At 42.4% G+C, this 23,368-nt stretch overlaps 3 protein-coding genes across 6 annotated transcripts; 2 read left to right on the top strand and 1 right to left on the bottom strand.

The window, feature by feature from the left end:
- Window positions 1-728: 728 nt before the first annotated feature.
- crlf3 (cytokine receptor-like factor 3) lies at window positions 729-10,532 on the bottom strand. Of its 2 annotated transcripts, none has more exons than XM_061750312.1 (9): window positions 10,388-10,532; window positions 7,383-7,522; window positions 5,254-5,461; window positions 5,086-5,173; window positions 4,150-4,327; window positions 3,842-4,070; window positions 3,349-3,487; window positions 3,116-3,228; window positions 729-1,492 (listed from the first exon to the last, which is right to left on the bottom strand). In XM_061750312.1, exons 2-9 carry the CDS (start codon window positions 7,500-7,502, stop codon window positions 1,233-1,235), a joined length of 1,335 nt encoding a protein of 444 aa, XP_061606296.1. In that variant the 5' UTR covers window positions 7,503-7,522; window positions 10,388-10,532; the 3' UTR covers window positions 729-1,232. The 2 variants fall into 2 exon arrangements, with proteins under 2 accessions (XP_061606296.1, XP_061606297.1); XM_061750313.1 differs by having other exon boundaries at window positions 7,383-7,518; window positions 10,388-10,515.
- Window positions 10,533-10,694: 162 nt separating this feature from the next.
- LOC133466521 (mpv17-like protein) lies at window positions 10,695-15,814 on the top strand. Of its 2 annotated transcripts, none has more exons than XM_061750318.1 (4): window positions 10,695-11,210; window positions 11,866-11,936; window positions 12,191-12,220; window positions 13,951-15,814. In XM_061750318.1, exons 1-4 carry the CDS (start codon window positions 10,904-10,906, stop codon window positions 14,071-14,073), a joined length of 531 nt encoding a protein of 176 aa, XP_061606302.1. In that variant the 5' UTR covers window positions 10,695-10,903; the 3' UTR covers window positions 14,074-15,814. The 2 variants fall into 2 exon arrangements, with proteins under 2 accessions (XP_061606302.1, XP_061606301.1); XM_061750317.1 differs by having other exon boundaries at window positions 13,855-15,814.
- A 933-nt stretch (window positions 15,815-16,747) lies between these two features.
- On the top strand, window positions 16,748-23,345 carry LOC133466519 (nuclear distribution protein nudE homolog 1-A-like). 2 transcript variants are annotated; one of them, XM_061750315.1, is made up of 9 exons: window positions 16,748-17,143; window positions 18,079-18,228; window positions 18,681-18,834; window positions 20,316-20,464; window positions 20,974-21,110; window positions 21,606-21,815; window positions 21,964-22,052; window positions 22,231-22,349; window positions 22,415-23,345. In XM_061750315.1, the coding sequence occupies exons 2-9, from the start codon at window positions 18,137-18,139 to the stop codon at window positions 22,461-22,463; spliced, it is 999 nt and encodes a 332-aa protein (XP_061606299.1). In that variant the 5' UTR covers window positions 16,748-17,143; window positions 18,079-18,136; the 3' UTR covers window positions 22,464-23,345. The 2 variants fall into 2 exon arrangements, with proteins under 2 accessions (XP_061606299.1, XP_061606300.1); XM_061750316.1 differs by having other exon boundaries at window positions 16,754-16,853.
- The last annotated feature ends 23 nt before the right edge of the window (window positions 23,346-23,368 follow it).

Genomic DNA, 23,368 nt, shown 5'->3' with positions numbered 1-23,368 from the left:
TTGGGAAAAAATATATAATCTTCAGGATGTTCTTATATTAAAAAATATATATACATCAGTATGTTTTTTTATAAAAGTAATTATCAGGAAGACAAAGTCCTTGTGAATGATTTATTTTTATATACACAGATATATAAAATATATTTTGTGGGCCCCAGTGACAAGACATCCTTCACTGAGCAAACAACACAAGACAAAAACACTATTAGCTTGTGTAAAACATCTGGAAATATTAGTCCATTCGGTAACATAAGCTCCTTAGAAAAACAGTCATCTAAATTATTAATAAATCTTATTAGACAGTAAAAGACCACACACAAAGGCGAGCTTTTGTGAGAACTTTGTACCTGAAGCGGGCCTCTAAAGTCCAACATGGAAGCCTGAACACACAGGAGGACATCGAACATCACATTTTGTTCATGAGTGAAGAGAAAATACTCAAAACTCAAGAATGGCTTTAAAAAATAAAATCAAGATCGAGGGAGGACTGTCTCCATTGATATGGGACGTTTTTCCAGAATTCAGTCATACTGCTTGTCCTCCATTGATTGGCATCTTCCACACCATCTCATACTGGATCATCACACCTACACGTGTGCGACTCAAAGGTATATAGAAGAAAAAGTGCGTCTTTCACAGTGTCCCCGATTTAAAAAAAAAAAAAAACGTCAGGTTTCCTGTCTTTCTGGATTCTCACATAAATCCCAGAAGGGTATTTATTTACATACACATACATACACACACACACACACATATATACATACATATAAAGTCATCATGACATATTGACAGACGTAATTGTAAACAAAATAAACTAACACGCATTAGTCCTACAATATGGCTTCTGGAGACTGATGGATTTATTGGGGCCCTGCTAGTTGAGTTAGTACTTTTGATAGGTCCATGAACCTTTGGGGTGGGAGTCATACCTGAAAGAAATCTTCAAGTTCCAGATACCAAGAACTAAATGATCCTAGAAATGATTGTGTTTGCACAGTTAAGTTCCAGGAATTAAAAGCACCAATGACCAAACGTTCCCGTAACTTTCGGTGAAAAAGCAACTTTTGGGTTTATTTCAGGAGCCAGAAGAAGACCCTGCTACGGACGGTAGTACTTTTGCGAGGTCAACGAACCTTAAGAGATTGGAAAGTCTCAGTTTCAGGAAGTAAGAAGAACTAAAAGATGCTAGAACTTTCGGTGTAAATATGACTTTTATGTCCCGTTGTCGTCCTTTAGAAGACGAGCACTTTCCAGCCGGCGTGTGCGAAGGAGCAGCCGAAGAAGAGGCCGTCCACCGCCGTCTCCAACATCCAATCAAAAACCACCTCGCGGCTGCCCGAGCCAATGGTGACGCGCAGTTTCAAGCCGCTAACGTGGTTGTTGTTGTTGAGTGGGACCACGCCCACGACCTCCATGTCGAACGTCACCGCCGAGCCAAGAGTGACAGACGGAAGCTGATTGGTCATCTCCTTACCGTTCACATACACAGCACCTGACAACCAAAATGCAACACCACCTACTTAGTATTATGATGACTAATATGACCTAGTTATTATTAAAAACATTATTCATCATCATTACTTAAGAATAAATTATTTGAGATAGTTTTTAGTTATCCTAAAAATCAAATACCTAGTTACTTTTTAAAGGTCCCATTCCATCCAAATAAGGCTTGCAAAACGACCCCATCAGATTTTCGTGTGGTTGTGATGTACCAAGCTACTAATTATTCAAGAGCCTGCCCACTTCGTGGTTGGTACACGCCCACTCAGGAAAAAGTGGCTAACGTTTAGGTGCAGCCTATACAGGATCACTGTTCAAGCCTGACGTCACTATGAATGCTTTGCCACCACAAGATGGTCGCTGAGATGTTGCCAGGGACCAATCAAAGTAACGCTTTTTTCCATATTTACATTAAAGAGATTAGTGATCCAATCAGAGCAAAGCTTATTTACATATCAAATATGAATGAGAAGTCCAGCCATTTCAACTGCCGAGCCTAAAAGACCCACTAAAATGTTTTACGGAAATTATCTTGCAAACCCTGTAAAAGGACAACAAAGGGGTTTTTTTTTTTTTTTTTTTTAATGAAGGCATGGAACCTTCCATCATTAAATAACTTTGGTGTATCAATCAGTGTGCACGTGTTGAACGCTCGAGGTCATGTGCCCAGATAACATGTTCACTCCTGGTGCAAGATACTAATTAAAAAATAAATAAATGTTCAGACACAACAAAAGCTTTAGAGCGGGATTTACAGTTCAATTAGCATTCACATTATTACAACTATTTATGGGATTAGGGGACTAATGGACTTAAAACAGTATTTTAGCAACCATACAATGGCGCTTGACACGCTGGGACCATGATAACGTCAATTATGACGTCATGAGGATTTCCCAGCATGCCTAGCGCGGTTGTATAGTTGTTAAAATGCTTTTCTATGCCGGTAAGTCTACTAATGCCATAAATAGTTATAATAATGTGAATGTTAATAGCGCTTATGTGTGTTTATCCGCCATCTGCAGCTCTTGTTGTGTCTTGACTATTATTTATTCTTTTTTTCCAAATTATCTTGCACCAGGAGGTAAAGTGTTATCGGGCACATGACCTCTCTAGCTTTCAGTATGTGGTGCAAGCCATTAAGCTACAGTGCCAAAACTAAACACTATGGTGCATCAGAGCATAAATACTGAAAACATTTCCCATTAAGGGCATTTTTTGAACTTTTACTATACCTATGTATAATACACACTATTTGACATTTGAAGATTTTATTTGTGGGGAAAAAAATGTATAGCATACACGAGAAATTATAAGAATCACTGTAGGCTATAACACCATGTTTTCATTTAAGTATTTTGACTCCTCATCATTATCTAATAACAACCAGTTATGATTTCAAATAGTTTTAATATTGCTATAGTAACACCTAGTTATCATTAAAGCTACTTTTTAATCATGATTGAACACCACCTAGTACATTTTAGCCATCACGATTTAAGAACAACTAATTATTTACTAAATCTGCTTTTTAATATAACAACATGAGCACCTAGTTGTTTTTAATTTAAAAAAAAAAAAAAAAAAAAAAAAAAAAGTATTCCTTCCATACCATTGGTGGAGATGCAGACGGCCTGATCTCTCTGAAGTGAGTGTTGCCCTTTTTCTCCGTCTACACACACACCCAAACTGTCCCGACGGTCCAGCTGACCGGTCGCGGAAATCCTTCAAGTGACAAAAACTCTTCAGAGATATATTATATTATATGTGTGTGTGCGTGTGTTAGTATTGCAATGTGTGTGTTTGTGTGTATATATATATATATATACACACACACACACATACTTAAAGGTAAGCGTGAGGCCGCAGAAGTAGGTGGGTGCGTTGGAGTAGAGCACAGGGCAGCTGGACGGGGCCGAGTCGTTCCTCAAGGCGATGTTGCGCCTGCTGCTCACGATGTAACCCTCCGTGCCCGCACGCCATGCTACACGCATACACACATATATATATACATATAAAAACATGCACACAACCAACTCAGACATAAAACACACACAGAAAAGCACAACACCACATGTCCACACACACCAACAAAAACAACACAGACACAGCAAACACAAACATGCAATTAAGCAACACACACCCAAATGACCAACGCACACAAACAAAGCAGGCCCAAACAGACACACCAGCAACATAAACACAGTCGATACATCAACACACACACACACAACACAAACAATACACATGCACACATAACGAACACACACGTGAACAAAATGTAGTGTTAAGGGGTGTGTGTGTGTGTGTGTGTGTGTGTGTGCCTGCGTGTGGCCACCGTGCGGCTCCATGGTGGTGTATCCGGTCTGCGCGACGCTCCACGGGCTCCACTCGGTGCGACCCTCCCCTCGGGCGCACACCCTGAAAACGTAGTCGGTGTTGGGGTCCAGGCCCAGGGCCAGGAAGTCGGTGTCGCGTCCCACGTAGGCATCCTCGTACTGGCTCCCGCCGTTACCCGAGCGCCGGTACTGCAGCCGGTAGTCGGCGGCGGCGAAGTCCTCGTCCACCTGAAAGCACGTGACACGCGTGACGAAAACAAACAACTTTTCAAATCCAGTTGTACGGGAGCGCCCCCCGCAGGCTCACCTTACACCAGCGCACCAGGATGCTCCCGGGTCTCTCCTGCAGCTCCTCGATGAGAACGGGCGGGTGCGAGGCCACCGAACCGTGGCGGCACACGTGGTCCCGCAGCAGAACCAGAAGGGAGTCGTCAAACTGGGCCGACACGCACGGGACGTCCACCAAGGCGGGGACCTCGGGCAGGCTGGACCGCAACCACACCGTTAGACGCAGTTAAGTAAACAACAATCATAAATTCATATTTAGTGTGTGAAAGGAACAGTTACTTTCAACACAACAGGGCAGGAGAAGACAGTGTCAAGTGTTAAATTTCCCACCCACACTCCGCTGTTCCCTTTATCATAAAGCCACCATCCCGCCTCTGAAGTTGAGAGCTTCACGGGTGACAGAGGCAGGAGAGAAGCCGAGTGAAACGAGATGTTTTTGTTTTTTTCGACAGCTGCTTTCAACAGGGAAGGCAGTATCTGCTTTAATACCCCTTTTGTTACTTTTCTGTGTGAAAGGTACCGACGGGGAATTGTAGCAGAATTCCAGGATAGAGGTGTGAAGTTCAACACCCTAAACTCTCTTCTCTTACCCTGTTGTGTTGAATGCAAATGTTTGTTTTTTTTCCATGTCAGAGCAGACAATGATCTGAATCATAGATGGAGACCCTAGTTAGCAGGCTTCCGTACTTCCCGGCTCACTAAGAATTACCCAAAAAAATCTGTCGACCGGTTGAGGGTGTACCCCGCCTGGCCTGGTGACATGGGCGTCAGCGAATGAGAGTGTAGAGTTGGCTGTCGTTAGCTCGGGTTAGCGGATATTTAAGGTGAGTCCGCAATAACATGAGCACCTTTCACTGCGAAGCTTCGAGGGAGATATTTTGCTCAGACTTTTTTTGTAATCAAATTATTTGACTTATTCAAATAATCGTTTCAGCCCAAGTTGAGTCGACTGTACCTGTCCAATTGAATGTGCAGGGCCTTCTTGGTGAAGCTTCCCAGTTTGTCTTCTTTCTCGCCGAGACCGCAGCGCAGCGCCGCTTCCCCTGCGGAGAAAACGCAGTCCTTAAAAATCATAAACGAGCACTTTTTCAGATGCCATTTTTAACAATTTTTTTTTTTTAACCCTCTCTGAGGAGCTCGTCGGCCTGGCCAACACCGTACTCCACCAGGCTCTGGCAGTCATCAAGAGGCTTGACGCTGTCCGCCTCAATGGCATCCACCTCGGTGAGGAGTGCGCTCAGTCGTTCCGACAGCAGCCGGGTGGCGGCCGCCTGCAGTTCGGCGAAGTGCCTGCGGAGGGCCTCGCGAGCCTGCCCCGAGCTGCCCCGAACCTGGCGGACGAAGATGAGTACCAGAATGGAAGAAAGACATAACCAACATGTTAGTGGTGACTTCTATAATACTGGGTTTTAATGACTTCCGCCTTGGCAATCCCTCAACTTTTGTCCTCAGACCATTTATGTTGCCAATTTACTTTTGGAACAAAACCAACAAAATGTCCACCCTTAATGAGAGTTAAGCTGCCACAGAGATCCTCCTTCTTCCTCAAGACTGGAACTAAACTTCTTAAAATGGGTTCCTATCACCGATAACCTTCCGACATTAGACGCTATAAAGCTTCTGCTTAAAAAATTTCAAACGTTACAAACTGGGCCAAAAAAATAAATAAATAAATAAATAAACCACATCATCTTTAATTGTATGTTTAATTCATTCGACATTGGGGCAGCAAAGTGGACGACTGGTTAGCACACCTGCCTCACAGTTCTGAGGACCCGGGTTCAAATCCGGCCTCGCCTGTGTGGAGTTTGCTCGTTCTCCCGTGCCTTCGTGGGTTTTCTGCGGTTTCCTCCCACATGCCAAAAATATGCTAGGTAGGTTAATTGAAGACTCCAAACACTTGCTAGGCTACAAAAAGATTTTGTAGCCTAGCAAGTTAGTGCTACCAACTGATATGATGTGATGTGTTATCATAAAAATACGTCCCCGGTCGGCTTGCTCGTCGTCCATGTGTGATGGTGTGTCCAGTAAAAATAAACACGGCAATCAAACAATAAAAAGTGTTTGTTGGTCACAGCGAGAATGTTTGTGGGCCCGAGGGACGCGGGGGGGCTTGATGTGAGCGAGCGGCGACAGGAAGTGGAGACATTGTTTACTGAGAGCTGCTGCCGCTTGGATCGGTGAAGACCAAAACAGGAAGGAAGAGACATCACCGCCAGGGAGAAAAAACTAAATGCCGCTGGGAGTCTCTATCAACGTTTCAACAGGTTTAGGGTTGAAAAGTAAAGTTTAAGGACAAGGTTAGGGATTTAAAAAGGGGTTAGGGTTTGAAATCAAGGTCCGTGTGTCAAGACAGGGTTGGGGTTTAAAGTCTAGGTCAGGGTTTTGAGACGGGTTTGACTTTTCAAAGTAGAGTTTTTAAGACAGGGTTAGGTTTCGAGTTTTAAGTGTTGGGGTATAACGTCTAGGTTAGGGTATCAAGATAGTGTTGACTTTTCAAGTAGCGCTTCAAAGCCAGGGTTAGGGTTCTAAGTCAGGGTTTCAGGCCTTGGTTAGCATTTCAAGCTTGAGTTGGGGTTTTAAACAACAGTTATGGTTACAAGGTAGGGTTTCAAGACAGGGTTATGGCTTTGAGTCTGGGTTTTGAAATTTGGTTTCAAGTAAGTGTTCAGGTTTCAATAGTGCGCATTTTACCACTTCTGTTTTCAACAGTCATAAAGAAAGCAAGTCTATGAAAGCTCCCATATTTTGGCTATTTAGACATCCATAGAGTGACTCTCTAATGTGGACAAGTGTCAATTTCAGTTTAAAAAAAAAAAAAAAAAAAAAACACCTTGGTTTTGTCATACGAGTGTCCACAAAAGGCCTCTCTGACAGTTACTTCTGTTTGACCAAGTTTTGGATCCGCTTTGTCCATATTTGACTAAGACCGCCCCCTTTCCTCTGATTGGTTGCCTCCGTGTCGTAGACCCAATTGTGAGAGCGCACGTCTTTGTTATGTTGACAGCGCTGGAGAGCTAGGCAGAGATCTTCGCTACTGACGTAGATAAGCTCGAGAAATTCGAATGACCTGATTTCAGGCCTCTCGACAGAAAAATGTGCGGAGCTCAGGAATGCGTGGACAATTTTAATTCATATTTCATGTTTAATGAGGCACCATAGAGACAATATTACATCCAAAATACTAGAAAAGGTTAATTTAGCAAAATATAGGCCCTTGATGATGATGAGGAGGAGGAGGAGTAAGCGCACCTGTTTGCGTGCCTGGTTGAGTCCATTGAGTCTCTGCTGCAGCTCGCTGCGAAAGTTCTGAGCCGCCTCGATGCTCTCCTTGGCCTCCTGCAGCAGCACGTCCACCTCTACCGACATCATCGCCACTCACTCACGACTTACTGGCGCACACGCACAAACGCAGACATACATGCGTGCACACACACGCAGGAAGTTAGCACACGTAGCTAGCGTAGCATAATGTGACAGCCTCACATTGAATTGCCCAAATGTCAGAAAAATCAAGACAATTTTGGTCATGAATCGATTCTGGCATGCACCACATCCACACAGTGTAGTATGTAGCGCTCCCTGCATCCCACCCACAGCTTCGTGACGGGCAGGGCACAGCAGGTGAGGCTGGGGGACACCACCTCATCCACACGCACCATCAGCACTGGGGTGCCCCAAGGATGTGTCCTTTCTCCGCTGTTCTTCTCTCAACACAATAACGACTGCACCTCAACGCACTCAGCTGTCAAACTCCTGAAGTTTGCCGACGGCACCACAGTCACTTGAGGCAGTTCTACACAGCAGGCATCAAATCAGTCCCGTCTTCCTCGATAACAGTCTGGTTTGGTGTTGCCACCAAAAAAAAGGACAAACTCCGACTGCAACGGACAATCAAAACAGCTGAAAAGATTGTCGGTACCCCCCCCCCTACCCACCCTTGAGGACTTGCACGCTCCCAGAACTAAGACAAGTGCGTGCAAAATCCTCTTGGACCCTTCACATCCTGGTCATCACCTCTTCCAGCTCCTTCCCTCAGGGAGGCGCTATCGAGCAATGCAAACCTGAATTTTACAGACAAGCTGAGTGAGTCCCTCTTCTACACCGACCCATTGAAAAATGTACTTAATGAATATATACATCAATGGCAGTTGACATACAGAAATGTCCAGGACAGAAACCTGGGAACTCCTGAATTGTGAAAATAAATGAAAAATAGAAAATAGACTGATTATTGTTTTTATTGTGTTACTATTGATAGCGGTTAACTTTTTTTTTACATATATTTGTGTGCCAGTTCAGAATGTGATTTAAAACCTGACCGCCTGTTGTTATCATCTGTCTTCTGGTGTGTTATTGTGACTCGCTTTTGTGCATCTTCTCACTGCGGTCGAGCGCGTTTCCTTGGCCGCGTCGAAAGAGGAAGTCTCTTCGAAAGCCTCGGGGTGCTTCGTGTGGAACTGCGACACACACTTTCGGTCAAAAAAAATAAATGAATTCACTAGTTAAAAAGCATATGAATAAACAACGGCGGCAAACAACTGTGCACATGCGTGTTGTTTGCACACTGCTGCCCATTAATGTGCATTTTAATTATGCAGGCATGCACTGGCGGAACAATAGTCCGCACTCTCTCTCACGCCTATCATGTTCCACCAACTGTCCAGCCTTTTATTATGACTTTTTTTTTTCTTTTCTCCCAGTAAAATAAGAGGCCTGAAGTCATTAATTCTCATGAGTGTAATCCTTCTTTTTGGGGAAGAAAACACGCAGCTGCAAGATTAAAAAAAAAAAAAAATGTCTGGTCTTATTGCCCGGGTGCGGTTGCAACAATGAACTCCATCTCAGCTTTAATTTGAGGATAAAGCGCTTATTTTCTGGGGAGCGTTTAGGTCGGTGTGCATGTGAACGTGTCCTGCTGGTCCAGGTCTGAAAGTGACTACTGACTGCAGTGTACAAGCAGGCCATAACAAGAAAGATTCGACATCAGGATACTCTGCAAGATATAATGTGAGGGCATTAAAATAGACATTATACTTAGTGATGGGGCGGTTTTATGTTACAGTGTTAAATGCCACACATGCTCTGACAAAGAGCAAAGTTATGGAAACCACATAACTATCATCAACCAGAAGACATGTCACCACTTGTTGCAACATCTTCCGTAATCTCTTAGATTTGTTGTCATCCAATTACGCCACCCTAACCATACACACACTCATAACACACACACTTAACATATCTTATTTATAGCTGGTATCTATCGCTCTGGATGACAAGAGGCCAAAGTCAGGTGGACACGTCACTTTTTTTTTTCTTTTTACATTTGCCCTACTGGCAAAATACCACAATTCATCCTTTAAAAAAAAAACATTTAAAAAATAAAAAAAAGAAGTGATGGATTTGTAAAGATAGCACAGGTTCTGTTAACATCGGCTCTCGTAGAATGCAAGACAAATGATTGCTATTCATAAACAGGTTAACTTAATAGCTTATGTATAGATGGGATCTACTTCTCGACGCCAAGAAGCCGGCGTCAGCTGCACAATCGCACATTTTTATACATTTGCCCTAATGCCAAAACACCACAGTAAGTCATACAAAAGAGAAATGGTGGTTTTCTACATATATCATAGGTTCTGCGAACATCGGCTTTGTTTTATGAGAAGACAAATAAAAACGTTCCTGTTAAAACGTTAATGTAATAGCTGGTATCTATCGCTCTAACGCCAAAAAGCCAAACTCAGTTGCACAATTTCATATTTCTTAACTTTGCCCGATGGTCAAAACACCACAATATGTGACACGTCAGGGAAATTGTTATTTTCTATATATAACAGCGGTTCTTCAAAATTCGGCTTTGGTGCTATGCACAAAAGAAACGTCGCTATTAACATAAATGATTTTTTTTTTTTTTTTTTTTAGAGCGTCCCCCAATTGGGAGGAGGATGACAGCAGAGCTAGCCAAAAAAAAGTTAACAGCTGTATCGCTAACTGGAAACAATGGCGAGTTAAGAGCCTCTAGCTATGGTTGTTGTTATGAATTTTGGCACTGGCGGAGGCGCATTAATCGTATTGTAGAAGCGTTTCTTCTTGCCCAACACCGCCAAGACGGCAGCCAAGTTGCAGCAGTTCGCTGGTGGCCCAAAACACGACGAATTGTTACTCGAACCACAAGCGACGGATAACACTCGCAAACAAGGAAGCGACGGCGGCCAAGCCATCGTCAAACACGGCCCCCGTAATGTCAAGCGTACCTTCTTTTTTTTTTCTTTTGGGTTAATGTTTCCTGGCCTTCATTTCGTCGCCAAAATCCAGATTGAGAGAAACGCTGCCTGAAGACGGAGACACGTTCGCTTGAGTTTCTAACGCAAGTCCACAAACGACACTTGAGTAGGGCTTTAAGCACGACGGGCCAATCACAGACCAGTTTGCTTTGATTGACATGCAAATTAACCAATAGAAGGATTCCCCCCTCGTCTTCTTCGGGTCCCCTGCTCATCTGACGCCGTTCGTGTGACGTCTTTGTAATATTCAAATGATGACAAATAAGGCTTTATGCCGAAATTCTGCGCAATGACAACCTCTCTGGGGGTGTCAATAAAACAAATGAATTAAAAAAACGAGCTTTATCTTTCTTGCAAATGTTTCGTTGTGCGCAGACTCCGAGGCGATCTTGGCTGATGACGTCACGCTCGTCCAGGAGGATGCGCGAGAAACTTCAGTGCGTGACGTGAGCCCCATTCGCGTCCTGAGCGCACCACCTCCTCGGCATGCGGAGGCTGGTGCTGCGGGAGGCCGCCAAGCGCTTCCCCTGGCTGGCCAACGTGACGCTCTACGGCGGCCTGTTCGCCGGAGGTGACCTGGCGCACCAGCTCCTGGCGCACAAGGAGCGACTGGACTGGACTCACACGCGCAACGTGGCCGTGGTGGCGGTCACCTTCCACGGCAACTTGAACTACTTCTGGATGAGGGCGCTGGAGCGACGTTTTCCGGGCAAGTCGGCCGGGATGCTCTTCCGAAAGCTGCTGCTGGACCAGAGCTTCGCCTCCCCGCTGGCCACCAGTGTCTTCTACACGGGTACGTTTGTGATTGTATTCTAATTTTGACTTAGAAGTTGATAGTGAAAGAGTGCAATACTCCCAAAATGGGTTTAGTAGCACTCCCTGTATGGGGTTCTATGAAAATTCAGCCCTCGTAGCCAGTTTCTACACGCATCATAGCATAAAATGCTTGCAATAGCTCAACATTATACAAGACACCAATTTTGGTATTTTCAAAAGAAACATGAAGTCGACACACATGATTTGCATTCGCGGGCCACATAAAATGATGTTGCGGGCCGGATCTGGCCCCCGGGCCACCAGTTTGACACCGGTGTCTGCCATTTTATTAAGTGTGCACGTTAATTTCAAGAAAAATAGACACATATTGTGAACATTTTAATTTAAGTAGCTGCTCATGAAATGATGTTCATTGCATTCTTATCGTTTTAATTTTACTGGGCCAAAGACCCCGAAAGTGGTCTAGTAGCACCTCATAGAATTTTGAAAATATTCAGCCCTCGAAGACAGTTTCACTTAGCATTATAAAATGTGGTCATTTTCAAAAGTCAGTCATTTAGCTTTAAAGCGGCAATTCCAAGGTTCATTTTGCCCATTTCCAGTTTCACAAGTTTGGATTCTTGACCAAAGATCTTGCGTGATCTCCGTTGAGTTTCTGTTCTGTCTTCCAGGGGTGAGCTTCCTGGAGGGAAAGGAGGACGTCCTTGAAGACTGGCGGGAGAAGTTTTTCAACACGTGGAAGGTGAGCGATGGTGGGTGGGTGGGGGGGGGGGGTGGGGAAATCACCCTCTTCCCTCGTCGCCACTGGGATTAACCCAGATGACACATGCCTCTAGTGTAGTATCTGTGGAAGTGAAGCGGACTGACAACATTTGCTCGCAAATAGGAATTAGTCTGGAATCTGATTCATGTAAAGTATATGCTTGTACAATATATGTACACTTCATAAATGTACTTGATTTTGAAGATAAAGTCAGGTTGTGTTTCCTCCTGCAGACTGGACTCATGTACTGGCCTTTCATGCAGGTAAACATCATGGTTATTATTCATATTCCATGCTAGTCTTCAACTCACTTCCCATTTTCTATTTGTATCGACAAGAATGCGCCCACAAAGAATGCGTGTATACATATTTATAAATGACCTCAGCAGCGGTCGCATAGACGATTTGACACCTCGTCATGTGAGCGCAGCCAAAGTCGACGAGACACTTGTGCTTATTGAATAACTGTGCTGTGTTGTTCATTAAAAATCCTAATAAACACGCCCGAGTAGTTGTTAAACATGTCGATTTGTCATGATTTTAGATCAGTGATTCTCAAAATTTTGGGTGGGTCGCGGACAGCTAATAAAAGATTATATGTATTCGTGTTAGGATTTCTTTCGCTGCAGTGCAGACGTGCACCAAGTTGCCAAACGGAACATAGTGTATTAGGTAAGCAACGGGGAATTTCACTTCCTTGTGTCCTAGCCACTAGTTTACTCTGTAAACAAACATCGTGTAGCTCAGCCTCCTGGTTAGCAGCTGTCTTGGCTAGTAATACGCTTTTGGCGGTACATCCTACTCATTGGAAACAGCGTTTGGAAATATAGTATACACTATTGTGCATGTGTTTTCAGAGGCTATTTTGAAAACAAAACAAAACAAAACAAAAACCCCAAAACATCTTTTGTTGTTCTTAACGTAGATGTGGCTCGTGACCTTGCAAATAAAAGGAATGTGACAGCAGTTGAGAATCACTGAACTAGAAGTTCTTATATTACAGTCTGTTGTTGAGTAATGATCATAACGCGCAGTCGTCGTTGTTAAATTACATTATGTCAGTTAATAATCATCATAAACGTGGGCTAATAGTTGTCAAATGGCTTTATGTCAATTGGTACTAATAATAAGCGTAGTCGTTGTTGAATGACAGTGTATCAAATACTGATTTATAAAAAAAAAAACATACTGTAGTAATTGTTAAATAACTTTGTTATTAGTAGTTGTTAAACATAATAAACACCCACTAGTTGTTAAATGACGATATCAGTTGATAATAATCATAAATGTAGTAGTTGTGAAAAGACTGTGTTACGTGATCATGATAATAAGCATACGCTGACTAGTCCTTGTTCAGGAACAGTATATTAATTAATAGTGATAATAAACATGCACTAGTAGTCGTTAAAATGATTGTTAATTAATAATGACAAAGAACATACGCTAAATGACCATGAACATCCACGAGTCAATGCTAATAGATATAAGGTATTGTTATATACCAATTAATAATCATGATAAAACATATCCTGGCTGTTGTTAAACGACTCTACGTTAATTGTTATGACAATACACATTCATAAATGACACTATAGATTGCTACTTATCATTATATCATGCACTAGTAGTTAAAGTATAGTTATATAACTGCGTGTTAATTGATAGTGATAATCACCATGCACTGCACATGTTCATAAAAGTAGCTAATTAATTCAAAAATAACCAGGCACTGGCACCATATTTGTTAAATAATAGTGCGTTGATATTAAGTAATGATAAAAAGATTGTTGTTAAATGACAGCATGCTGCTAATGTATTTAATAATGATAACCGTGCCCCACCACGTGTGATGCTAATTGCTCCAGCTAATTGTAATTGTGCGTGTGTGTGTTGTCAGTTCCTGAACTTCGCCCTGCTGCCTCTGCACATGCGCACGGCCTTCATGGGCTGCTGCGCCTTCCTGTGGGCAACCTTCCTCTGCTTCTCCCGTCAGGACGGCGACGGCACAGCCGGCGTGGCGCTCGCCTTCATCGTGGACCCCCGCAAGACGCTGGAGGAGATGCGCCAGGCCCGCCTGGCCAGGAAGCAGGACCGCGGGACCCCCGAGGACAACTAGTCACGTGCTGCTGTTGAGTACCGAGAAGAGCACCCTGGCAACCGGGAGCACCTGTTGTGTCCAAGCCCGTGGCCGTATACAGTGGGTCCATATGTATGCGTACATGCCAAGGCAACAGGTGGCGCTGTAGCCCCAGAACCATAAAGCTCAACCAATCAGAAGCAATTGCAGATAAGCCCTGTCGCTGCGGCTAAGATGATAAGCAGGCTATGCATTTATCGTGTACTTTTGTGCCTTAAAGTATTATGTGTTTCACTTCTATTACTATATTTATTTCTCTATGACGTATCAAACCCAAAAGATGAATATAATTGTAACATTTGAAGAGGCACATCAACATTTACAGCTCGGCGGTGCTGCTATAACGTTTTTAAAATGGATAGATGGGCCAGTTCATTGATTGATGAGGTAAAAAAATAATATTTTTTACAATGAATACAATCATATTTAATTGAACAATTATTGAATAAAATGTTAAAATTATTCATTTTACTCCTATTTGTTAATTTATCATTTCACGTAAATTAAACGATCAAATACAATAATTAAAAATGTTAAATGTCTGTGTAAAATTCTTTTTACAAATATTTTATTTTAGTATTTAAAATACATTAAATAACCAATTATTTAAGGAAATGTATTAACTAGTGTTGTATATGTAAAATTGTTTATTTTATTCACATTTTTATTTGATCATTTACTGTGTATTAATTAAACAATTCTTTACTGAGATAAATGAATATGAAATGAATAAAAAGTGAATATAATTTGATCAATTTTGTTTTTGTAAAAACATGCATTTTGTCTTTTTAATAATTTTTAAAATTGATTTATTTGATTAAATAATTAGTTAATCACTTTATTTTAAATCATACAATGACAAAAATCTACATACGTTCAAGATATTTTCTGTAATAAATAATTGGTTAATTATAAATCATCAGATTATTAATTAGAATAATTCATGATTTGTCATTTATTTTTCCTGTACATATTTTGGAGACACATTTCAACTATTTTTGTGAATGACCTTGACCTTGAACTTGAGAACCTTGACCTCAAACGTTTGCCCACCCATGTTAGGCCGTCCAAGGGAAGTAGGACAGCAGTAGTGACAGTGCTTTGGCATTGTTTATCCAATACTTCGACTTTTAGTCTTCTCAGAATATGCAGCCCACACACTCCTGCAACTAAATTGAAGGGCTCCATTATTCTACTTGACGCCATTTCGTGCCTTCTCATGTCGACACATCTCAGTGTTTGCGTTGAATATAATCCACTTTGGGTTTTCTACCTCGAATGACTAACGCGGACGTCGTAGTCTAGGCGTCTAGACAAGACAGGTATGTAGCTTGTGTTTTGGCAACAAAATAAAGGGATTTTCCTCACAATGGATGCCCAAAAGAGCCTCGCTAAGGGATCGGGAATTCTCATTTTGGAGCTATTAAAATGACAATGCTGTGTTAATTCATCACACATACTGTACATCCTGTCCTAACATACTTTGAAATCTACAAACGTTGAATGAAGGCAACAGGACTGTTTTTGTTGCCATCAGCCAAGGTACCTTATGTACTGTGCTGGAGCTCCCGACACAGTCCTTATGTCCCTTTTATTATTATCATTATTAATACAGTAAGTGGAATTAATACAGTAATCTTTCTTATGATTATGGGAAGAACTATCCATGTATTGTTTTCTTGTCAAGAAAAAAAATAATAAAACACAGCAGGGATCATGACCGTGTCATCTTTATTTTATTGCTTCATCGTCTTCAGCCATTCAACCAAACATCCGAGGATAGCATTAGACTATTCCAGAATGCCACCCAGGATGTTTCATTAAGGTCCGATCAGAACAAAAGTGTTTTGCGACTGTCATTAGCTCCGCTTTCAGGGTGACATTGAAAGTAATCCGTCTGTTATCACTCAGCACTTCCAGTTCAGTTAGGTGCTAGATTACACTAGGATCCCACCCAGGAAGTGTCATTATGATTGTATTTAGCATTTCTGAATTTAAAGCCTTTATGTGACTTTCATTACCTCCTATTTCAGTGACAATCGCCATTTCATCCATCCCACTTTGTTTCAGGATGGTATCAAGGACAGCGTTGGCGTGTGAACCAGCTTTGTGTGAAGCGATGGCGAATGCGTGTGGATTAACTAGGATCAGATCAATTGCCTTAATCCCTCGCAAAAGGACACAGTTGACCCGTGGTGACCTCTGACCCTGCTATCAGGGAACGGCATCGTCCAATCAGAGGAACAGGAAGTGATCAGGCGCTTCCAACTCACCAAACTTCACTTAATGACACTTTTAAATGGTCGGGTTCTTACTTTTAACACAACAGATGAAAGCACAATAAACTTTATTTTATTTATGTATTTACTTGTTGTACCTAGTTATAAAACATCGAAGTACATTTACAATTTACATATACCACCACAAAATCCATCATATTCCTCAACGATTGGGGTAATATTTTCGATTTCCGATAGCCATCAAAGGCATCACGGACCCTCACTAATCCATCAAAACGTCTAGACTGGGAAGATTATGCAGATACGCCTCTTCCTTTATCGCTCAGTTGATTGGATAACTAGACAAACACCACGCCCATTTAATTTGACTGCCACCTCCAACGGCTAATAGAAAGCGGGAACGAGACCGGACACGTAACTTGTGATTGGTGGACGTTTCCGGACAATATGAATGGCAGCGTGTATTGTTCGCCGTTCCTATCCCACGGCGGCAGCAACTTTTGTGACGCCCAGCTTGTGGTAAAGTGTGATTTAAACTTCTCGGAATAACATCCAGACGGTAAACGTGGTCATTATTCGTTAAGAAAGTCAGTCAGCGGCGAGTGAGACGTTGGGCGTGTTTCGTCGCCTTTCCACGACACTTTCTCCCCGGAGACCTGCGGTGTGTTTAAGTCAGCTGGGATTTAAATGGTTAACTCCTTTTAGCAGGGACCGCTAACTTATTTGCATTAAAAAGCCGAGAGGAGGAGATTCCATTGACTCTCTTGTTCTTTGGATTGCAAAGTTTGAGCTGCCTAACCCCTCCAGAAGTAAGTCATTTCAACATTATTCGCCACTACACGTTGAAGTAACCACTATCCTTTATACATCTTTTTTTGTTGTCTAGTAAGTTTTGACGTGTCTTAATTTGTTCAAACTTTGTATGAAAAGTTGTTTAAAAAAAAAAAAAAAAAAAAAGCCATTTCAAGCGAGAGCTTTAAATCCATTTAACGCATAATATGATCCACTTATTTTAGTCTGTTCTGGTCGAATGACGTTTGCCATTGTCTCGCTACTGCACTAATTCAAGTTGTTAATTTGAGTTTAAAAGGCGAAATGAAAAAATAATGTTCTATGCAATGTGAGCTAGCCTCAAAGTCATTTCTGCACGTTTTGTACTTATTAAAATGTCTAATGAGAGTAAAATTGGCTAATTTCCAAACGGACTTCGTTGGAGGTGTGACTGCACCCAACTGGGGTCAAAGATATATATTGCCAAATATGACAGAGAGTCCCAAAGAGCAATTTCAGTTTTTTTTTTTTTTTTTTTTTTTTTTTTTTTTTTACACGATGCATCAGGAATTTTGATTACAAAGTGTAAATGAGACTAAAAGTGGGCATTTTCCAAACTGAATTCCTCACGCGCTTGACTGGGCCCAACTACAATCGTTAAGTCTTAAGCTGAATATGTAAGAAACAATGAAAGAGTTATTTCGATTAGTTGTATGTACGATTACACCGGGAGTTTTCATGAAAAACGAATTGAGATTTAAAATTGCCTATTGTCCAAGTGGACAACGGACTTCGATGTAAACTTCACTGCAACCCTACTAAGAGCAATAAGTCGTACGCCGAATGTGGAAGAAAGTCCTGGCGAGCCATTTCTATTTATTTTATCATGACACAAGTCGATTTTGTCATTGGGGGAAAATGGAACTCGAGCTCCAATTGACTGCTTTCCAAATGGACCTCCTTTCACGCCCAGACGGCTTGACTGCATCGACAAGTTGGGCCGCGTTTGGCTGCATTCAGCCAGGCTGGGGATGGAGATGGAGGATCCCGACACTCCAGACTTTGGATCCTTGAAGGAGGAAGTTCACTACTGGAAGGAGAAGACTGCCAAGCACCGGCAGAGGTTTGTTTTTCCCTGTTAAACCCCGTTTTTCCCCCCCAAAATATTGACACCTTGGCAAGAAATGCCTCCAAGTGTTATCTGAAATATTAGTTGATTTTACTTTCACATTTGTGAAAGCACATTCTCACATGGTCTCCTAAAATGTCGCAGGCATTTTTTTATTTTTATTTTTTTTCAGAGGATCAGACCTGATAGAGAAGACTAGCTTATTTTTGCTAGTCACGCCACATGAAAAGATAAGATATCTTGTGTGCTCACATTGGCATCTTGTGGGAGATCACTTGCTTGTTGCCACAGGATTGAAGTGGAATTTAGGGAAAATGAGCAGCAACTTCCAATTGCTCGGATGGAAACAAACTTGGGAGTCCTTTTTGAATATGTTGACAGGCATAATGCTATGTTTATTGAGTAAAGTCTGAGTATGCTCTCCTTTTTTTTGGGTGTGTTTTCAGTGCTGAGGAAGCCCAGGAAGAGCTGCAGGAGTTCCAGCAAATGAGCCGCGACTACGAGGCAGAGCTGGAAGCAGAGCTCAAAGTGTACGAGACGAGGAACCGTGAGCTGCTGGCCGCTAACAACCGCTTGCGAATGGACCTCGAAAACTACAAGGTAACCAACCAACCAATCAGGACATTTGTCGCTTTTGAAAACTACAGTGAGTGCCCGTTTATCGTTCCGGCGGTGAAAAGCCATGATATGGCGAGACCATGTCAATTTCTTTTTTTCCTTCTTCTTTAGTTTTACCCATCCCGTACACTTAAATGTATTTGGGGGGGGGGGGGGGGGGGGGGGGGGGGGAAGTTGGGGACCTTCTGTCTTCTTGGTCTTAATTTTTCTGCATTTCATCCACTCGAGCTCAGTGCCGCTGGGCATGATGTGATGTGGCACTACACTGAAGGCGCAAAACTCTAACCCTAAACTGCGGTTAGTGGGGGAACGTTTTTACACTAACACAAGCGGCATTGTTTTTTTTTTTTTTTTTTTTTTTTCCTCCCAAGATCGTGTTCCTCTCTCCACACGAAAATATTTTAAAGTTAGCTGCGTCCTCCAGGCGGGAACGCCATGAGACCCAAGCGGAACATTCTGTGACTCGTCGCGTTTGTGCGAAGAACACAAACTGGACTTGAATGACTCTCTTGTTCATCTGATATTTAACTGCGGAAGAAGTGGTAATTTATTGAAAACTCACTGGACACAACATTAGGCACATCCATTTGTATTGGAGCTCTTGAGAGGATATACATAATGAAGTATCCAGTTTGTTTTATTTCCCCCCCCCCCCCCCAACCCACCCACAATTTTCATTGTGAGCCACACAATGAAGTTGTGGGGAAGAGTAGTGGAGGCTCGACTCTGGACAGAAGTGAGTATTTGCGAGCAACAGTATGGTTTCATGAGTACCACAGATGCGTTATTTGCCTTGAGGGTGTTGATGGAGAAGGTCAGAAGGTCAGAAGGAGCTGCATTGTGTTTTTGTAGATCTAGAGAAAGCGTATGGCTGAGTCCTCAAATGCAATTAACGCGCATGTATGCTTCAGGCTGAAATAGTTTTAAAAGATTGATTTTGTTTGAAGAATTTTAGTATTTTGTGCTTAGGGTCAACTGAGGGTGTAGATTTAAAGGTCCTCCTAAGGGGTAATTGTACAGAAATGTCTATTGATTTATTTTTTTAAGATGTTAAGTCTGGGGTTTTCCTGTTGATCGGCTGATAGATGTTGGGTTTCATGGCTGTTTACACGCTCACACTTACACACAGCGGGGGTGATTGAGGCAAGAGGAATCAGCAGGAAGCAGCTGTTGACGCCGTCGGCCATGTCTGCTCTTCCATATGACTCGTCCTCTTATGGCATTCCATGAATAACGCTGTATTATTAATATCGGTGTCCTATATGGTTCCATCAGTGTGATGTTGGAATGTGGGAAAGGTACCGACACAGTGTAAGGGACGAAGACGACGACTCAAATAGAGGCTAAACGGTGGCTTTAGTTGTGAATTTGATTTTGTGATTCCATGGAGTCCGACAAAAAAAAATGTCACTTCTCCTTGACTTATTTGTCATTTCACCCCCCCCCCCCCCCACCCCCCCAAGGAGAAGTACGGCACACAGCACTCGGAGGCGTGTCGTCAGATGTCGACGCTGGAGGGCGAACTGGCCGAAGCAACGTCCATTCGCGACCACCTGCACAAGTACATCAGGGAGCTGGAACAGGCCAATGACGACCTGGAGCGAGCCAAGAGGTGAGCAAGGGGAGGCCATGTTTAAACCTTTTAGACGGTGTGAAAGGTATTGACACTGATGGGAGGGGGGGGTGAATCTGCAAATTTCCCCAGTTTGCAAGATGGGGTGGCTACTGGCTGTATGAAAAGCCTTGATTAGAGTGTAAATTTGACCCAAATCTTAGGAGGCTACACCCCTTTCACGCTGCCCATTTTGTGTCAAAGGTACCCCTTTTAGAATTTGGGGTTTGAAGTTGAGCCGGTTGAATTTACTGGTGTCTCAAGTAGTATTGGAGCTCCTTCCAAGAAACGTTTTCACAGTGAAACATTTCAACGCACGTGCGTGAAATGTCACTTTACCTGGTGAAAGGTTTCAACACCCACAGTTGTCAGTAAAAAAAAAAAAAAAAAACGGCATTATTGCTTATCAACTATTTCGCGCACGAGACAATGACTTTGACTTCCGCATCGGGTGGTGTTTGCGTCATCCAATTTAAGCGCTCGTGACGTTTAAGTCTCTGCGCCTTCAGGGCCACCATCATGTCTTTGGAAGACTTTGAGCTGCGCATGAACCGGGCCATCGAGAGGAACGCCTTCCTGGAGAGCGAGCTGGACGACAAGGAGAACCTTCTGGAGTCCGTGCAGAGGCTCAAGGATGAAGCCAGAGGTCAGACCACGTTCCTGACTCATTGATTGTCCGCTGTCATTTTGGAGAGTTGTTAATTAAATATTCCTTAAACATGGCTTCAACCTTGATCAAAAGCAATTGACACCCCAATTCAAAATGATGTAAGGATTAAAATTGTAAAGGTGAAGATCGTTTAATCCTTAAAACAATTGAAACCTTACTTAAAAATGATGTCGACAATGAATTAAACATGATTTGAATGTTAATTAAATGTTGATTGCAGATTTTAACAAATCATAATTAAAATTTCAAATTCTTTTTTTTTTTTTTTTTTTTTTTGTCAACTGAAAAATCTATATCACAAGAATAAAGTCAGATTTTTATTTATTTGTATTTTTTTAAAATCCCCTCTTTAAAACTGTTTTTCATTAGAAAAGGCATATCGCAAGAAAAGTTTTTGCGAAGAACAAAAGGTGTAATATTACAGCCAATAATATCGCTTTGAATAATTTGCTGATGACTGATGCGTTGCAGACCTACGCCAGGAGCTCGCCGTGCAGCAGAAGCAGCAGACGCACACGACCAACACCTCCACAGAGCCTTCCTCCTCCTCCTCATCATCATCGTCGGCGCCCTTCCCCTCGCCGCCCCTCACACCTCCAGACAAAAAGACTGAAGACAAAATGTCCGCCAACACGCACATCCGAGCGCCCTCCGCACCCAAAACGCCGTCCGTCGACACGGGTCAGTCCAAAAACACCACTAAGCACTCAATTAAACATGAAATAAATGTTAAATATCAATTAAACCTTAAATCGATTTCAACCTTAATTAAAGTTGAATTCTAATGCTTTAGAAATTGCTGTTTATTGATGTTTAGTCTCGTTCACAGGTGACAGTAGCACGTCTGTGAGTCCTCTGACGACGTCGGCCAGAATTTCTGCGCTCAACATTGTCGGCGAGCTGCTCAGGAAAGTCGGGGTGAGAACTTTCATGCTCGGTGCCTGTAGTTAGCATTGTTGTCTCGCAGTCAAAAGGTTCAAGGTTTGATTCTGGGATGTCAATGGGACAGCAATGTAAACTCGGCCTCCTTGGCCAAGGTCGTAGGACCTTGCGGGAGCACAACAGGAACTTTACAAATCCTTTTCCGACATGATAGAATCTGGAATCCAAGCTGGCGTCGTGTCGCGAGTACGTCCACGAGCAGCCGGCCGGCCGCAGACTCCCGGCCGAGAATCTCCCCGCCGCGCCGCCCGCCAACGGACACTACCACAAAGGGTAAGGCGGCCCGCTCTCGTCGCCGCGACGACTCCGTCCTCATCGCTTGTGATTCGTTTGCGCAGGCTGGTCAAGAGGTTGGACTTCGGAACTGGAGCCAAACTGCTGCTGTGAGACGAGATTTCAGACCTCTCGGGCCTTTCCTGGTGTGGCCACGAGTGTGTGAGAGAACAAATCGGCACTCGCACTTAACTCACTGACTGACTTTTTTTTTTTTTTTTTGGTACGACACTGTTTTTTTCTGCTGTGGCAGACCATAGGAAAAGTGACATTTGTGTTCGTCACGTCAAAAATGGTTTTGTGTGAAGATGAGTATTGCAGCCACACTGGGGGGGAAAGCAATACTGAGATTGAAGTTAGATTTTTTAAATTACTTTTTCCAGACCAAAAAAAAAAAATAAATCATCATCTTATTATGGAGGAAAAAAGATTGAAAAGTCTTTTAGTTTTTCAGGGATAAATGGTGTTTTTCTAGAAATATTTTGGTACTGTAAAAAAAACATTACATGAATAAATCCATTTTATTTTTAAAACGACATTACAAGAATAGTCAGAAATGGTGGCAAGTTACGACAGATTTTTTCCCCCCTCAAGATTAGTCTGATTTCAAGAAAAAAAAGGTGAAGTTATCTCAGATGACCTTTTATCTGAAAAAACTGCTTAATTTTTTTTTCATCATGCAGTATATTTTCTTTTCAGTGTGGTCGTCATGCGCCATAATTTTCAACTTTTACAAACTAGAAAACAAGCACTTTTTTTTTCCAGTCCTGGTGCCTCCAACACCGTGTGGCCATTTGTGGTACTGCGCTTAGAATTGCCTTCCTTCATAGTGTTAATGTATCATGTTTTTACAGAAACATGTCTGAGATGTTGTTGTTGTTGTTTATGTCGTTTTAGGAAATGTTGAAGCTCTTTGAGCCTATTTTAAATGAATAGCTTTGCTTTACCGGCTCGGCACTGGCTCTTTATATTTTCAATAAAGAATTTGTTTTTCTACTTTGCTTGTTTTGTTTTTCTAA

Source organism: Phyllopteryx taeniolatus, chromosome 16 (genome assembly GCF_024500385.1).
Source record: "Phyllopteryx taeniolatus isolate TA_2022b chromosome 16, UOR_Ptae_1.2, whole genome shotgun sequence".
NCBI lineage: Eukaryota > Metazoa > Chordata > Actinopteri > Syngnathiformes > Syngnathidae > Phyllopteryx > Phyllopteryx taeniolatus.
Note: the sequence above shows the minus strand (reverse complement) of the source record. Positions and strands in the feature narration are given on the sequence as shown.